At 43.3% G+C, this 19,471-nt stretch overlaps 1 protein-coding gene across 4 annotated transcripts in view; it reads left to right on the forward strand.

The window, feature by feature from the left end:
- LOC311133807 (uncharacterized protein) overlaps positions 1-19,471 on the forward strand; it is a 92,481-nt gene that overhangs the window by 17,334 nt on the left and 55,676 nt on the right. For 2 of the 4 annotated variants that reach the window (XM_084167384.1, XM_084167386.1), the window contains exon 1: positions 7,131-7,246. The exons of the other annotated variants lie outside the window; for them this stretch is intronic. In XM_084167384.1, coding sequence (XP_084023510.1) covers positions 7,244-7,246 — 3 coding nt within the window. In that variant the 5' untranslated portion in view covers positions 7,131-7,243. Of the gene's footprint in view, positions 1-7,130; positions 7,247-19,471 lie in introns of those variants that run through there. 4 annotated transcript variants of the gene reach the window in all.

Raw genomic sequence — 19,471 nt, forward strand, 5'->3', positions numbered from 1 at the left:
CCATGACATAATTTTCTGGAATTTTCCAAACTGTTTAAAGGCACAGTCAACTTAGTGTATGGACCCACTGGAATTGTGATATAGTGAATAAAAAGTGAAATAATCTGTTTGTAAACAATTGTTGGAAAAATTACTAGTGTCATGCACAAAGTAGATGTCCTAACCGACTTGCCAAAACTATAGTTTGTTAACAAGAAATGTGTGTTGTGGTTGAAAAACAAGTTAATGACTCCAACCTAAGTGTATGTAAACTTCCTACTTCAACTGTACATGTACATATTACCTCAATTACGTCGACTAACCGGTGCCCCCGCACATTGACTCTGTACCGGTACCCCCGGTATATAGCCTCGCTACTGTTATTTTTACTGTTATTTTAATGCTTTTATTTTTTACTTATCTATTGTTTACTTAACACTTATTTTTCTTAAAACTGCATTGTTGGTTAAGGGCTTGTAAGTAAGCATTTCACTGTAAGGTCTACACCTGTTGTATTCGGTGCATGTGACAAATAACATTTGATTTGACATTGTGTGATCGCTAATCAGCAACTATCAATGTGTGTTGCATTGTGGGGATAAAAGTTATTTGACTTGCGCCCACATCTGCATGATCTTTACATGAACCACATGATCGAGGGTCATGCAGTTTTTTATGATTTCTGCAAGTTTCTGCAGTTGTTCCTCATCAACTGCACCCTGCATTCATCGCCTACATAATGCCCGTGTTCGAGGTCGACTGCAGACTGACTCATGTACAAATAACGAATCATTATTATTTGTATATCAGACAGTCTGTCACCATTTACCGACAATGCATCCATCATGAATTTTATGCTCTCGAACACAGTCAATGAGAGGCACAATTGTGCACCAAACACAAGGGTGTTTTGCTCGACCCACATGGATGTGACTGAAATGGAGCAAACTTTCTGCCACAATTTACAAGCTATGACTGATTCAAATAAGAAACCTCTCTGGCCAACCATTGTGATTTCCAGTTTGTGAGTGTGTTGTTAGGGTAATATGGGGGTTAGAGAAGAGTTTATTTTGACATTCTAACAAAAAACTTGTATAAACAATGGAAGCATATTACCGTTGATATCAGCCTTGATGTTAGAATACAACTAACCAGCAACTTTTTGTTTCTCCCTTGACTGCAACAGCCTGCTTTTGACTGCTGTCAATGCTTTAAGAACGCGCCCAAAGGTTACCAAGAGTTACCGAGTGAGTCGGTCCCACCCGAGTTGTTCCACCCCAGTGTAAGCATGCCACGCCTACACACATGCATGCATGCGTACACACACTAGTGGGAACACACGGACTGTGTACAATGCTAGAGTCAGTAGGGAAGATAAAGATGGAGGCGATTTCTCCTCAGATCCCTCACAACAAATAAAACACAAATGAATGCCAAGGGCAGCGATTACATAACAAGCAGAGAAGTCAGTGGTTTGTTCGGTTTTCCTTTTATAAGGATGTTTATTTTTTATAGAGCCAATCAGTTTGGAGGAATGCAGACACAATGCAGAGCCTTCAGATCCAGGACGAACGTCTGGGGATAGATATTACATTATTACATGACGTTATTACAGAAAACAAGTGAAAAGCACGGCAACAGCAAACAACTCACCAGGGTGTGAGGTTTACTTGGGTGGAACCTTTCATCAGTTCCCTGTCTGTAGTTGCGACATCTTAAAACCTCCCAGGGCAACATGGACAACCCAAAACAAGTTCTGCCTGATCTGGCGATTTTCATCTGGCCATTTCTATTTTCATGTGTCATTGTCAACAAACATTGGCTGAGAACATCCCATCTATTGTACTGTAGATTATATATTTTGTCATTAAAACACCTTCACAGATACAAAGTAACAATCACAAATTAACTTTGAAGGGATAAGGAGCATTGAAGGGGTGTCGCACTACAATGGTGCCGAGGCTTTGAAATAGAATGTTCACTTTCAAACACTCATATCTGTAGTTTTACAATAACATCCCCTCATTTTGTCCAGGTGCCATACTGTGTCTGGACAATAGGGGGAGCCACGAAGGCTAGACAGGGCTACTCAGTTACAACACTTTTACATATAATGGTTCTGCATCTTAGAAGAGACGTTGTCTAAGAAGTTGACTTCTATCTGAGTAGTCAAGCAAACAAGTTTTGCAATATGGAAGTATTAAACCATTTTATGAATCAATTAAATCAAAGCTCATATGACATGGTAGTGTGTAAACATGTTGTTCCACACTCTTACATAAGGGTTGGCTAATGTCCCATCGCTACATTTTCCTGTGTGTTTTCATAGTAGCTACAACAAGGTCTTTGACGACTGTTTTGGGTAGAGGGAGAGCGTGTCTGTGCTTGTGTTTGGGTCTCCATTATTTTCTCTAATTTCCGCTCTCTCATCCCCCCCTCCAGTCCCCTTGTTCTCTTTCCCCAATTTCCGCTCTCTCATCCCCCCCTCCAGTCCCCTTGTTCTCTTTCCCCTTCCTCCCTCTTTTCCTTAGCATACTCTTTGCTCTGCTCTTTCTCTCTCCAAACCCTCCATTGCTCCTCTGTAAAAAGGGTGCAGTTTGGGCTTGAGGCTGCATGCGACGCTCTCTTGCTCTCTTTCACTTCCTCTTGCTCTCTCATTTTGTCTGGTTCTTTATATCTTTGTCCATATTTATATGTCTCTCTTTTCTCCCTCATCATGTTCTCTCACTTTCTCCCCCTTTTCTCACACTCTCTCTGTTTTTTAGTCACTGCAGTTCAGATTCCTAAGCAGTGAGCGTGTCAGACACACTCTACTGCTGCCAGACAGACCGGCCTTGCAGCAAACCACCTCTGCCCAGACTGCTTTGGCTACACCCATCTCTATCAACAACTATATGTCGATTTACCTTCACTTCACATAGGGCTTGGTCCTCTGGTCCTCTGTAGCTTAGTTGGTAGAGCATGGCGCTGGCAACACCAGGGTCGTGGGTTCAATTCCTGCTTAGGCCACCTATATGAAAAATGTATGCATGTAAGACTGCTTTGGATAAAAGCGTCAGCTAAATGGTATATATTATTCTTATTTTATTACTTGTAGGCCTATAGCTCAAAACAGAATTCACTACTTTATCATCATGGGCAATTCCACAGTACTGTATTCACTACTTTAAAATGTTTACCAAACAAAAACATTGATTACGAAGGTTAACATTTACATTTTAGTCATTTAGCAGACGCTCTTATCCAGAGCGACTTACAGTTAGTGAGTGCATACATTTTCATACTGGCACCCCGTGGAAATCGAACCCACAACCCTGGTGTTGCAAAAGCCATGCTCTACCAACTGAGCTACACGGGGCTACAAACCATACAACTCTGTACACAAGGACTACTTTTAACAATTTACACAGAACATTTTACAAAAGCACATTTACTGGAAGAAGTGTGCAGGTGTTAAAATCTCTCTCAGTTCTTTTATGTGTCTATGTTTTCCAAAAATTAAATATCTGCTCCGAACTAACATTCAACGATGTCTGCAGATAGAATGGGGTGTCAGCTATGACATGACAAATTGAAGTGAATTGGATTTACACCAGGTAACAGAATTGCGGTAACGGAATTACGTCATGGGTCCCTGATCTGTACTACGCAGATATGCATATGAATGTCATGGTGATGTATCCTAAATAGGTACACACTTGTGTAAATATGCAATATCCTCCTTTGTGCATATTTCAGTATTATTCTTCACACTGGCTATTATTTTAAAGAGCTCTGCCCCAAACAAGACCACATTTGGTTGGTCCGGATCGGACCAAATCTGAACAAATCAGAGACGTACTGTGCATTCGGAAAGTATTCAGACCCATTGACTTTTTCCACATTTTTGTTACGTTACAGCCTTATTCTAAAATGGATTAAATGCATTTTTTTTACACACAATACCCCATAATGACAAAGTGAAAAACCCCAGAAATTGTATTTACATAAGTATTCAGACCCATTGCTTTGAGCTCAGGTGCATCCTGTTTCCATTGATCATACTTGAGATGTTTCTACAATTTTGATTGGAGTCCACCTGAGGTAAATTCAATTGATTGGACATGATTTGGAAAGGCACACACCTGTCTATATAAGGTCCCACAGTTGACAGTGCATGTCAGAGCAAAAACCAAGCCATGAGGTCAAAAGAATTGTACGTAGAGCTCCGAGACAGGATTGTGTTGAGGCACAGATCTGGGGAAGGGTACAAAAAAGATTCTGCAGCATTGAAGGTCCCCAAGAACACAGTGGCCTCCATTATTCTTAAATGGAAGAAGTTTAGAACCACCAAGACTCTTCCTAGACTCTTCAAAACTGAGCAATCTGGGGAGAAGGACCTTGGTCAGGGAGGTGACCAAGAACCTGCTGGTCACTCTGACAGAGCTCCAGAGTTCCTCTGTGGAGATGCGAGAACGTTCCAACCTGATTTTGCTTTGCCATTATGGGGTATTGTGTGTAGATTGAGTGAAAAATTAAATGTAATCAATTTTAGAATAAGACTGTAACGTAACAAAATGTGGAAAAAATCAAGGGGCCTGAATACTTTCCGAATGCACTGTATATGTTTCACAAGTTTGGACATCAAAATACAGCACAGTAAAGGACAGCACAGCACATAACAGTAGAGTAGATTAGAGTTCAGTACAGTAGAGTACACTAGAATAAAGTAGAATATAGTAGAGTTCAGTAAAGTACAATACAGTAAAGTAAAGTAGAGCATAGTTCAGTTACCGATTTGGTAAAGTAATTTTGAGTTTTAATCACTTAAAAATTCATAAACAAAATTGATATCAGTAAAAACACTATCTAATTTATAAGTCTACCTTTACTTGTTACTACTGTGATCTTTCATTATCCTCCCTCATGAGGGAGAGAAATTAGAAAATATCTGTAAGATGTGGATTTTTGGTAACGGAATTTCAAGGCACAAGGCAATGTTTCTTAAACTTACAGAAGGCAGAATAAATTCTTCAAAACGAAATACAGTACCAGTCAAAAGTTTGGACACAGCTACTCATTCAAGGGTTTTTCTTAATTTTTACTATTTTCTACATTGTAGAATAATAGTGAAGACATCAAAACTATGAAATAACACATATGGAATCATGTAATAAACAAAAAAGTGTTAAATAAATCAAAATATATTTCATATTTGATATTCTTCAAATAGCCACCCATTGCCTTGATGACAGCTTTGCACACTCTTGGCATTCTCTCAACCAGCTTCACCTGAAATGCTTTTCCAACAGTCTTGAAGGAGTTCCCACATATGCTGAGCACTTGTTGGCTGTTTTTCCTTCACTCTGCCGTCCGACTCATCCCAAACCATCTCAATTGGGTTGAGATCAGGGGATTGTGGAGGCCAGGTCATCTGATGCAGCACTCCATCACTCTCCTTCTTGGTCAAATAGCCCTTACACAGCCTGGAGGTGTGTTGGGTCATTGTCCTGTTGAAAAACAAATGATAGTCCCACTAAGCCCAAACCAGATGGGATGGCGTATCGCTGCAGAATGCTGCGGTAGCCATGCTGGTTAAGTGTACCTTGAATTCTAAATAAATCACAGACAGTGTCACCAGCAAAGCACTCCCATACCATAATACGTCCTCCTCCATGCTTTACAGTGGGAACTACACATGCAGAGATCATCCGTTCACCCACACCGCGTCTCACAAATACACAGCAGTTGGAACCAAAAATCTCCAATTTGGACTCCAGACCAAAGGACACATTTCCACCGGTCTAATGTCCATTGCTCATGTTTCTTGGCCCAAGCAAGTCTCTTCTTCTTATTGGTGTCCTTTAGTAGTGGTTTCTTTGCAGCAATTTGACCATGAAGGCCTGATTCACACAGTCCCCTCTGAACAGTTGATGTTGAGATGTGTCTGTGACTTGAACTCTGTGAAGCATTTATTTGGGCTGCAATTTCTGAGGCTGATAACTCTAATGAACTTATCCTCTGCAGCAGAGGTAACTCTGGGTCTTCCATTCCTGTGGTGGTCCTCATGAGAGCCAGTTTCATCATAGCGCTTGATGGTTTTTGCGACTGCACTTGAAGAAACTTTCAAAGTTTCCGGATTGACTGACCTTCATGTCTTAAAGTAATGATGGACTGTCGTTTCTCTTTGCTTATTTGAGCTGTTCTTGTCATAATATGGACTTGGTCTTTTACCAAATAGGGCTATCTTCTGTATACCCCCCCTACCTTGTCACAACACAACTGATTGTCTCAAACGCATTAAGAAGGAAAGAAATTCCACAAATTAACTTTTAAGAAGGCACACCTGTTAATTGAAATGCATTCCAGGTGACTACCTCATGAAGCTGGTTGAGAGAATGCCAAGAGTGTGCAAAGCTGTCAAGGCAAAGGGTGGCTATTTGAAGAATCTCAATTTGTTTAACACTTTTCTGGTTACTACATGATTCCATGTGTGTTATTTCATCATTTAGATATCTTCACTATTATTCTATAATGTAAAAAAATTTAAATAAAGAAAAACCCTTGCATGAGTAGGTGTGTCCAAACTTTTGACTGGTAGTGTGTAAGTGTTGATATTAGTTGGCAGGGGTCTTTACTTTCAACATTATTGTGTTTTGGTGTATTTCTAATACCTTTTAAGACTATTTCTGATACATTTGTTTTTTTAAGACCCCTTTTCCATCTGACCCAAAATCAAAGCCTTTGCTATTCCTAATTTTTGGGATGGAAAATGGTTGAAAAATGTATAATTAAAAATAAATAAATAGACTCTTCGCTTTCATTTGACACCCAATTTGACATGAACTTCACGTTGGTGCTCATGGGTCCTTTTTAAATTGAAGTGACCTCATTACTTGCTTCTACATGCAGGCTGTTGTGTCTGTATTATTGAGCTGCCCACCTTACCGCCACATATACACACACACACACACACACACAGTCAGAAGACCCAGCCCAAACTTTCCCTTACAAATGGAAACTGACTGGTCTTGCTTGTTTTTCCTGGCTAGCCTTGTGAATGGAGGGCAGTGTCCCCTTTCGACCAATTAGGTCCAGGCTGCGTCACTTCCTTGTTAGAAAAGGGGAGGGGCTTGAACTGTTGATCTGTCGGGCTTATCCTAGCTGGGAGCGCAGAAGGTTTTTTCTCTAGTCTGTGTTTTGTGTGTGTCAGTGTGTGAGGGACGTATACTTCATCCAAAGTGAATCTAAATTAACCTGGCCTCGGGACAATACACTCAAATCTATGGTATGTACCTAAACACAGCTTTTCAGTGTGTGTTGTGGTTTTCTCTCTTGGTGCCAGCCCTATCGATTTAGTTTGAGGGTTTTGTTGAAGCGGCAGACACTGTTGTGGTGAGTGACTTTCTGTCTTATCTTTCATGAGCAGACATATCCACCACAGATGTTACTTAAGTCACTTAGACGAGACCCTGGGGCTTCTGATGTTTGTGTCCTTTACATGTTATCGAGGAAACTTGGCAAAGAGCTCAATACAGCTGTACGTGACCTAGGGGAAAATTCAGAGATTTATATGCATTGCTTGGAGGCAAATTGCTTAGTCATTCAATTAAGCTCTAGCAGACTTGCTGTCATCAGAGTGCTACTGAAGGAGTAGATATTGTCATCTGTGGTGAGATTTTATTTACACATTTACACTCAAAAACATTCTCAACATTCACAGATTGTAGAAATTCAGACAGGGCAGAGCCTTTGAAACTAAGAGAGCATGATTTTATATACACACACATACAAATTATGACTCTGTGAGTCAATTAACTTATTGCTGTTGTGACATTTGAAGTATGTGACAATCCACTGTGAAAAATTAAATTAATAATAGTATTAATGATGCTTATGACAACAGGAAGTATGCCGTGTTTGACAGTGTCAAATATTACTGAATGACATCTTTGCAAGACAAAGCATACGTCCAGGCAGTCATAGGCCATGTCATGAGCTCTCTCATGTTGAATGCATGTGACCATAGGAGTGCATTCTAGCCATTGATGTCTATTTTCCAACTTACTCCAACTATTCCACTATTTACATTAGCGTAGCTATAACACCAACCTAGTACATGACACTACTAGACATCATTGTCCCTAAATAGTTTAGCTAGGTCAGTACTTTGTAGCATACGCTGGTTAGCCAACTCCTTTGAAATCACTGTAGCAGCTAGCCATGTTGCGATTAGGGTTTGGGTGAATTCCAAAGTTATTGGGGTCAATTTCAAAGTAATGACGTACATTGTGCCCGGGTTAGCCAACTGCTTTGGAATCAGTGTAGCAGCTAGCCGTGTTGCTATACCCAGCTAGGTGTGTTGCTAAACCCAGCCCTTTTCACGTGTCTGTCTGTGGTCTGTGGGGTGGGGCCCAGTATTAGTCATCAGTTTTCATAGCTCAGCTCAGTAAAGCAAAGACAGACAACCTCTTTAACCCTATTGTTAAATAAGCTCCTATTAAACCCCTAAGAGGAACAAGCCTGTTGTTGAAAAATCTCAAATTAAACCCCTAGTAGGAACAAACCATAGAGATAGATAGAGGACTCTAGTGCCCAAGTGCCTGTTTTAGCATGGACAGCGCAATTGAGGACTTTTACCATTTTTAAGTAGTCAACTGGGTGGGACTTCCTATGGGTTAAGGAAGGATCACATAATTCCGGAGGGATCAGCCAATGAATTATACTTGTGAGCAAACATTCCATAACTGCAGGTGGCAGTAAATCACCAACCTTGGCTTTATACCTGTTCAAACAACACACCCCAGGGGTGTATTCATCAGGAACAAAAATAACCAAACGGAACAAAATGGGGAGGGACCTACCTGAATTTGCCCAATAGAAACTGTCGTTTTCATTGCAAAATGTGACCCACCGCCAGGATTCGGTCCAATGTAGCAAAATGTTTTTTTTTTATTATTTTTTTACATTGGATAAAAGTAGAGAATCAGAGCTAGAAAATGGTATATGATACACTGCAGTTGAGGAACAATGGGAAAGTAATTCTTCTTTGAAAGTTGATAAACTTGTAACCCCACTTTTGAGAAAATGGCCCTTGAATGTTTTGGTACACCTACTGGAGAGCTGCTCTTTGTCTACACTAGGGCTGTTGCGGTGACCATATTACCGGCGGTCACGAGTCATGAATGGCAGTCAAATTCCACGTGACTGTTTAGTCACGATAATTAGGCTTCTCTAAGCTCTGATGCTGTTGATGGTCATTAGTAGCCTACAAAACTTGCCTGGTACTCAGCACTCTATTGTCCCTCCTAATCACTCTGACATGAATGCAAATGTTATCGAAAGTCTAATCAAACACTTCATGAGAGCCCATGAGCTCATGATGCGCATTTCTATAGGCTATGCAATTGCGCGAGAAAACAGTGATGGCCTCTATTAAAAAGGGGAGGATCCCATCAGCTTTCTATAGGATAGGCCTAATATATTTATTTCTCAACTTTCCTAATATTAAGCACATTGCTTATCTTTACAACAGGAGAATAGCCTACCGGGTTGGCATGAAAATGAACAACAGGAAAAGCGTCCTCCATTCGCTATTTAATTGCATAGATGACATGTATTTTTTCCCACTGCCCCTGTTTCGAGACAGGTGAATGATAATGGTCCATTCTAAATCAAAACAAATTTCCCACATATATATTATTTAGTATATGTAAAGACGAGATTAAATCAAGAATAGTCTGATGGGTGACAATATTAGCCTATCACTTGTGAATTATATATTATCACTTGTGAATGATGCCCAGCATAAGGCAAGAAACAATGCCTTTTTTTTAGTGACTTTTTCGAATCAAAGTCGCACACCTCATGTAGCCTAGCCCATAGGTCTATAAGTTTTGATAAGGTTTGTATCACAACTAAAGTGGCCAAATAACTTCTTAAAATTAAGCACATTCATCTGCTTTACAAGGGGTGCAGAGCCTAACTGGCATACATAAGCAGCGCGTGAATTTTACATTTGGGGAAGATAATTCTCATCATAAAAATGCACCTTTATAATAAAAGCATTACATGCATAATCGGATTTGCGGTCACTTTTGATAATGGTGTTTTCCCCCTAATGGAACATTCGCGCTTATAGCCTACTGCCATGTGCGCATTTCTGCGCTTATAATGTGAAGAAATAGCCTAATGGTTTTATCAATATTTTAAGCTAAACATTCTGATCTGTTGCGTCATTGCGCAAAAATTGGTTTTTGATGTTAGTAGTTGTATTAATTTGGGATCTATCGTATCCCCAGCTGTCCCAGACTTATGTTTGGAATATTCATTTCTCGCACAGAATAGAATAGGTCAACTTTTGTACTATGGGGGATAGTAGATTGACATAGGCTAGTGCTTTTGCTGTTCGTTAGGCCTACTCATCTTGTTGGCTGACGAAAAGTAAATGTGGACAGTTCTTCCAATATCTTCAATATGCACCTCGGAATTGGTTAAGGATGTGCGCAGTTGCGTCCCCGATGTGGCTGTCTTCACTTGTAGCCTGTGAGAAAGACCCGATCACGTGATGAAGAGCCATGTGAGTGAGAGGTGCTTTGGAGCGCGTAGCACTCAGGGAGAAGAGCACATCGCAGCACTCCATGCCAAGGGCCGCAAAAGGCATGGATTTTTTTAGGGTGCATTACAGCCACACAAAGGGGATCCCGCCGGGAAATTCGAGGCATTATCAAGTGCTTGTCAAATTGTGAATGAGAGACTGATGAAGTGTGTACAGCCTGCGCAAAAAAATAAGCAGAGTTCATGCCTTTCATGCAACTTTTTTCAAATCATCATTAGAGTCGCATCATGCAGCCTTACAATGTATTAAAAATCAAAACATATAGCCCAACATTTGTAGAACAACTAAAGTTACATTAATAACTCCAAATGAAGCATATAGGAGTACCTATTTCTTTGTTAACCGCTCAACAACAGAATAGCCGCATGTGCACACTCCCTCAAATCGTTGAGAAAATATCCTTTCTATTTTATTCAGCTTTGTTCAATTATTCTTCATACTATAAAATAATGCCACTGAATTCTAAGCAAATCTTGTCTGCTAAATGAACTAGTATAGCCCACAGCCATTTGGCATAGCCAGATCAGGACCTAACATAAGGACAACTCAGAGTATGTTATTCTGTTCTTCTGAAATAGACTACATTTTCTTTATACTTGCTTCTTTAGACCTGTCTAAAATACATAATGGAATTATTGTGAAGGTGTAGACTATATTACATGGATTTATTAGACCTTTTAAAATGTAGACGTTCCAAAGGTCTGCATCAGTGGCTTGTAGGCTATGTGTGGAAGCCAGGAGATGCTAAATGTGTTTATGTTAATTAACAGTCAATTACCGTGAGACCGACAGTTATTTGCTTGACAATCACTGGCTGATGACATTTCGTTACCGCCACAGCCCTTGTCTACACCCATTCAGTATTGTTCACACCCTCTTAAGCCTTAGCCCCACCCATCTCTTTATGGATTCACATGTGAGGCCATGTGCTAAACAGAGTGAGTAGTGTAGTAAACAACCAAAGATTTTAAAATGGTAAAAGTAGTAGCCTACAATAAGGAAAATACACTATCTAGTCCTTGGCCTATATCCTAATCTGACTTTAGTGCATGTTGTTCTTCACATTACCGTCTCTGGTAAACACACACTATATCAAATAAAATCTACGTTTATTTGTCACATGCACAGGATACAGAAGGTGTAAATGGTACAGTGAAATGGTTACTTGCATATTTGCATAGTAGCGATATCAAAAACAGAAAGTGTCCAGACAAAAATATTTTATAATTATTAGATGACGCTTACCCAGACACACTTGTCTAAGTTGATGGGTCATGTGAAAGAAATGATAGACATTTACATTTACGTCATTTAGCAGATGCTCTTATCCAGAGCGACTTACAAATTGGTGCATTCACCTTATAGCCAGTGGGATAACCACTTTACAATATGTTTTTTTTCTTTCTTTGGGGTGGGGTAAGGGGGGGTAGAAGGATTACTTTATCCTATCCCAGGTATTCCTTAAAGAGGTGGGGTTTCAAGTGTCTCCGGAAGGTGGTGAGTGACTCCACTGTCCTGGCGTCGTGAGGGAGCTTATTCCACCATTGGGGTGCCATATAACCACCCCCCAGCCACATCTAGCTAAGTGGATGGGTCACTATTGTCTAGAAATGTACACATATTCATGAAATACAATAGATGGCCATAATCACCCCCAGACACACCAGGCTAACTTGATGGGTCATGTAATCATCTGGCGAAGTGGAGTCTTTTGTTTAGACATGTAGCTAGCTAGCTAGCTAAACAATGAACCGGCATAAACCCAACTCCTACTACTACCAATACCAACTGATTGTCAAGGTTGAATGAATCTGCAGGTAGCAAAAGCTAACCAACTAGGTTCAATGTTAGCTAGCTAGCTAACATTAGGCTATAACTAGCAATGCAAATGGATTTCTGATTTGAATAAAATTACTACACAGATCATACACGTAACATTAGGTAGCGAGCCAGCAAGTTAACGTTCGCTAGCTAGCTATCAGTACACTTTAACTTGCAATGAAAACGACTTTCTGACAAAATGTGAATTTATAATATTTGAAAATGTAGCTAGACTCTTACCCGTATACATGAATGAACGCTTCACGGCAGACTGGAACCATTTAACACAGTTTTGTTTGTAGCTACAGCTTGTTTGGCCAGCGTTGTGTCAAGTCACTCCGGTTCACACTGACCATGGCTTGTGCAGAAAGTAGCCCATCACAACTTTTTCCAACTGATCTGTCGTGTCGATAGCGCCTGCTAAATTCAGGGCATCAATGTTGTTGAGAAAAGTAGTAAAACCTTTGTAGTTCTAGATGGCTAACGTTATATCTTTCAAAAAAAGCTGCGGTAGAAAGGATTATCAACACATACTGAGCAGCTCACGTTATAGACATAAGCATGCTACATGGCAGACCAATCCAAATTAATCTCCCGGGATGTCCAGCTCATCCATTATCTCAGCCAATCATGGCTAGCAGGAAGGTTCCTGTCTTTTTCCGTGGCTAAACCAACTCGTAATTGAACAATTTCATTCGTATTTACAGATTAAATACAAGTTTGTTATTAAGACACATGAAAGTTCCCATGTTCAGAGAAGGCATTTCTGCCCCAAAACGCATTTTGATAAATAAATAAAAAAAGACGTTCAAATGCCTCTCCTGTGAAGTAGTGACGTGCGACATACGCCTAGCTTCCTGAAACGGGTCACAAATATTTTCAGTTTGGAGTAAACAGTTTCCATTGCAAAACATTAGACTAATGACTACACCCTAGGTGGCAGTATGCACCCTTTCAGTTTGTTTACCAACTCATAGAAATAGTAGAAGAAGAACATTTACTACTTAAAAATGGAGATGGCCTCAATGTCGCTGCCCATGCTCTCACGCCATAATGGGGCCGATACAATGTTGCGTCCTATAACTATGTCTATGGAACAACCCTATTTCCTACCTGTTACACAGACTGACATGTCTTTATATTATTAACTAGGGCCAGGACGATACCAGTATTGCAATAGTTTTTCCATGGCAAAAATGAAAACACAAAGCAGACCACATTCTTTGCTCCTTTAGAAACCTGCTGTATGTAAAATATTGTGCTATAGCTTGGAAAATAAATAAATGTGACTCTGGATGACAACATAATGATTGTTCCCAACATTAGGGCTATTTTCCTAAATAAGTTAAATCCGCTTCATGTTTTGTTTCCTTGCCATGATACTAACGAGTATCGCGATACTGGTATCGTTCCGGCCCTAATATTAACCTGAGCAGCCCATTGGCTCCTGTGTCACGCTGGCTGCCCCTTTATGCAGCAGTGGTGCCCTCTGCTCTGACGTTTCTGTGCCACCATTTCATATACACTCTCCTCGGGTGTGGCTACGACTCTGACTTAGTTTTGACTGGAGGGATATGAGTGTGTGTGCGTATGTGCGTATAGATAGGCAATGGTTTCAACTGGTTTCAGGGTAACTGGTCCTTAAAACAGCCCCATGTCTATTTTGGCCCATGGTCTCGTTTTGGTTGCGGGTGCCGGTAGCTCCCTGGCTTCCCAGAAGCAGCGTCACTGTCACGCTGATATTGGTGTCTAGTTATCAGCTGGAACTGTATGGTTGTTGTTCACTGGTTGCTATCCACAGTAACTATAGCCCTTAGCTTTACACTGCGGTTCACTACTGTGTGTGTGCGTGCGTGTGTACTAGTGATGTGCGGGTCACCCCCCCCACTGTCAATCTCCCTCGGCCTGGGGCTCCATGCAAGATCTCACCTCGTGGAGTTGCAATGATCATGAGAACGGTGAGGAATCAGCCCAGAATTATATGGGAGGATCTTGTCAATGATCTCAAGGCAGCTGGGACCATAGTCACCAAGAAAACAATTGGTAACACACTACGCCGTGAAGGACTGAAATCCTGCAGCGCCCGCAAGGTCCCCCTGCTCAAGAAAGCACATATACAGGCCTGTCTGAAGTTTGCCAATGAACATCTGAATGATTCAGAGGAGAACTGGGTGAATGTGTTGTGGTCAGATGAGACCAAAATCGAGCTCTTTGGCATCAACTCAACTCGCCGTGTTTGGAGAAGGAGGAATGCTGCATATGACCCCAAGAACACCATCCCCACCTTCAAACATGGAGGTGGAAACATTATGCTTTGGGGGTGTTTTTCTGCTAAGGGGACAGGACAACTTCACCGCATCAAAGGGACGATGGACGGGGCCATGTACCGTCAAATCTTGGGTGAGAACCTCCTTCCCTCAGCCAGGGCATTGAAAATGGGTCATGGATGGGTATTCCAGCATGACAATGACCCAAAAAACACGGCCAAGGCAACAAAGGAGTGGCTCAAGAAGAAGCACATTAAGGTCCTGGAGTGGCCTAGCCAGTCTCCAGACCTTAAACCCATAGAAAATCTGTGGAGGGAGCTGAAGGTTCGAGTTGCCAAGCGTCAGCCTCGAAACCTTAATGACTTGGAGAAGATCTGCAAAGAGGAGTGGGACAAAATCCCTCCTGAGATGTGTGCAAACCTGGTGGCCAACTACAAGAAACGTCTGACCTCTGTGATTGCCAACAAGGGTTTTGCCACCAAGTACTAAGTCATGTTTTGCAGAGGGGTCAAATACTTATTTCCCTCATTAAAATGCAAATCAATTTATAACATTTTTGACATGCGTTTTTCTGGATTTTTTTGTTGTTATTCTGTCTCTCACTGTTCAAATAAACCTACCATTAAAATTATAGACTGATCATGTCTCTGTCAGTGGGCAAACGTACAAAATCAGCAGCTTCTCTTCTGTCATTAGCCTACTTATTGCCCTAGAAGACAAAATAAATACTTGCTCACTAGAAAATGTCATACATTGATAGAATTATTGTTTCAATTTAGTTGACATTGATAAAGTTCTCTTTCATCTCTGCTTCTCCAGTTTCATCATAGCGCTTGATGGTTTTTGCGACTGCACTTGAAGAAACTTTCAAAGTTTCCGGATTGACTGACCTTCATGTCTTAAATTAATGATGGACTGTCGTTTCTCTTTGCTTATTTGAGCTGTTCTTGCCATAATATGGACTTGGTCTTTTACCAAATAGGGCTATGTTCTGTATACCACCCCTACCTTGTCACAACACAACTGATTGGCTCAAACGCATTAAGAAGGAAAGAAATTCCACAAATTAACTTTTAAGAAGGCACACCTGTTAATTGAAATGCATTCCAGGTGACTACCTCATGAAGCTGGTTGAGAGAATGCCAAGAGTGTGCAAAGCTGTCATCAAGGCAAAGGGTGGCTATTTGTTTAACACTTTTTGGGTTACTACATGATACATGTGTTATTTCATAGTTTTGATGTCTTCACTATTATTCTACAATGTAGAAAATAGTAAAAATAAAGAACAACCCTTGAATGAATAGGTGTTCTAAAACTTTTGACCGGTAGTGTATATTCATAGTACATTTACCAATCAAATGACAAGGGAACAACAGTCTGTCACGGTTTCGGCCGAGGCTGCTCCTCCTCCTTGTTCGGGCAGGCTTCGGCGGTCGTCGTCTCCGGAGTACTAGCTGCCACCGTTCTTTGTTTTCTATGTTTGATTGGTTTGGTCTGTTTAGTACACCTGTTCATGTTTAGTGTTGATTAGGTGTCCTATAAGTTCTCGTTGTTTCTGTCATGTGTTGTGTGTAATTGTTTTTCCTGTCTGTTTTGGTGTTCTACGGTTGTTTGGACAGACGCTCGTATTTACCGTCGCACATTTGTTCGTGCGTAGTCGGTTTTGTATTTTACGCAATGTTGCGTATTGTTCGCCTCCGGGTTAGTTTGACCCGTTCTTTTGTGCTTTTCCAGTAAAGGCAAGTTTGACTGAGCTCCTGTGTCCTGCACTTGATTCCACACCACATTCGCTTCAGAACCCTTGACAGAATTACACACCATCTATGGAATCAGCAGGAGCGACAGCAGCGCCTGAGTCGTTGGAGGAGCGTGTCCGCAGCCAGGATGATCAGATCCAGCGAATGGGGACCGCTCTGCAGGACGTCATCAACACCTTGCACCGATGGGAGTCCAGAGGGTTACCCACACCTCCACCTACCTCACCACCATCGGTCAGTCCGGCCGCCCAAGTTCCGGAACCCAGTGGGATTCGGCTCTCGCTCCCGAGGGCATATGACGGCACAGCTGCCGGGTGTCAGGGGTTCCTCCTGCAGGTGGAGCTCTACCTGGCCACTGTACACCCGGTGCCCTCGGGACACGAGAGCGTTTCCGCCCTCATCTCCTGTCTCACCGGCAAGGCATTGGAATGGGCCAACGCCGAATGGAGGAGGATAGACGCCACCACCATCTCCTATGCGGAGTTCTCCCGTCGCTTCAGGGCCGTGTTCGACCATCCACCTGAGGGGAAAGCGGCGGGGGAGCGTCTATTCTACCTCCGACAGGGGAGGAGAAGCGCCCAGGAGTTCGCACTGGAGTTCCGGACTCTAGCGGCAGATGCAGGGTGGAATGAACGGGCCCTCATCGATCACTTTCGGTGTAGTCTACGGGAGGACGTCCAACGTGAGTTGGCTTGCAGGGACACCACCCTTACGTTCGACCAGTTGGTCGACATGTCCATCCGTCTGGACACCCTGCTGGCCACTCGTGGACGTTCCGAGTGGGGTCCGTCCATTCCATCCTCCAGCACCTCCGAGCCGAGCCCTATGGAGCTCGTAGGTGCTGGCGCTAGAGAAAGGAGGAGAAGGAGCCCGAGGGAGGCTGTCCCCTGTACCACTGGTGGCCGTGGAGGGCACACTGCGGCCAGGTGCTGGGGAGGGTCTCCAGGGGGAGGGGACAACAGGCCACGCACTGGGGAGCCATCCCAGGTGAGTAGACGCCCCACTTACCCAGAGCTTTCTGTTGTACATTTTTGTATCCCTGTAAGTTTTCCACAGGTTGCACCTCATTCCCAGCATAAGGCGCTAGTAGATTCAGGCGCAGCTGGGAATTTTGTTGATCGGAAATTTTGTTTAGATTTAGGGATTCCCCTCCTTCCGGTTGACGCTCCATTTCCCGTTCATGCATTAGATAGCCGCCCGTTGGGTTCGGGGTTGATTAGGGAGGTCACAGCACCACTTAAGATGTGTACGCAGGGGGGTCATGAGGAGAATATTCAGCTATATCTGATCGACTCTCCTGCGTACCCGGTGGTGCTGGGAATTCCCTGGTTAAGTACCCATAACCCTTCCATTTCGTGGCAACAGAGGGCTCTCAAGGAGTGGTCTGCTCAGTGTGAGGGACGATGTCTGGGTGTTTCCGTGGGGGCGACCTCGGTGGAAAGTCCAAACCAAGTGCCCGCAATGCACATTCCCCCTAAATATGGGGATTTGGCACTTGTGTTCAGTAAATCGAGGGCGACGCAGTTGCCTCCTCACAGACAGGGGGATTGTGCGATAGACCTCCAGGCAGGTGCGGCGCTCCCGCGGAGCCACGTGTATCCGTTGTCTCAAGAGGAGAAAAGGGCTATGGAGACTTACATAGCTGAATCTTTGAGACAAGGATACATACGGCCCTCCACTTCCCCTGCGTCCTCGAGCTTCTTTTTTGTGAAGAAAAAGGATGGAGGGTTGCGCCCGTGCATTGATTACCGTGGTCTCAATCAGATTACTTTGAAATACAGTTATCCACTCCCTCTGATTGCGACTATGACGGAGTCATTGCACGGAGCGCGTTTCTTCACAAAACTGGATCTCAGGAGCGCATATAACTTGGTGCGCATTAGGGAGGGCGATGAATGGAAAACAGCCTTTAGTACCACCTCGGGTCATTACGAGTATCTCGTCATGCCATACGGGTTGATGAACGCTCCTTCGGTCTTCCAGTCCTTCGTGGATGAGATCTTCCGGGACATGCAGGGGCAAGGTGTAGTCGTGTACATTGATGACATTCTGGTGTACTCTCCTACCCGAGCCGAGCATGTAGCCCTGGTGCGTCGAGTGTTGAGGAGGCTGTTGGAGCACGACCTGTATGTCAAGGCAGAGAAATGTCTGTTTTTCCAGGAGTCGATCTCCTTTTTGGGTTATCGGTTGTCCGCGTCAGGGGTGAAGATGGAGGTGGATCGTGTGTCAGCCGTGCGTAATTGGCAAACCCCAACCACTGTTAAAGAGGTGCAGCAGTTCTTGGGCTTTGCGAATTACTACCGGAGGTTTATCCGGGGTTTTGGACAGGTGGCAGCTCCCATCACGTCTCTTCTGAAAGGGGGTCCGGTGCGCTTGCAGTGGTCAGCTGAGGCGGACAGGGCTTTTGGGAAACTGAAGGGCCTGTTTACTTCGGCTCCGGTGCTGGCGCATCCGGATCCCGCCTTACCATTTCAGGTAGAGGTGGACGCGTCTGAGGCCGGTATAGGGGCTGTTCTATCTCAACGGTCCGGCACGCCACCTAAACTCCGCCCCTGTGCTTTTTATTCTAAAAAGCTCAGCCCGGCGGAGCGAAATTATGACGTAGGGGACAGGGAGCTGTTAGCCGTGGTACAGGCCCTAAAGGTGTGGAGGCATTGGCTTGAGGGGGCTCAACACCCTTTCCTCATTTTGACTGACCATCGGAACCTGGAGTACATCCGGGAAGCTAGGAGACTGAACCCTCGCCAGGCTCGGTGGAACATGTTTCTAGCCAGGTTCGTATTTAAAATCACGTACATCCCTGGGTCCCAGAACGGTAAGGCAGACGCCCTGTCCCGGCGGTATGATACAGAGGAGAGGTCCGTTGAGCCCACTTCCATACTACCGGAGTCTTGTCTAGTGGCACCGGTTGTGTGGGAGGTCGATGCTGAAATCGAGCGGGCGTTGCGTACCGACCCTAGCCCTCCACAGTGTCCTGTGGGGCGGACGTACGTTCCGCTCGAGGTTCGGGATCGACTCATTTATTGGGCTCACACGTCACCCTCCTCTGG

This window comes from Coregonus lavaretus (genome assembly GCF_964263955.1).
Source record: "Coregonus lavaretus genome assembly, chromosome: 8".
Classification (NCBI taxonomy): Eukaryota; Metazoa; Chordata; class Actinopteri; order Salmoniformes; family Salmonidae; genus Coregonus; species Coregonus lavaretus.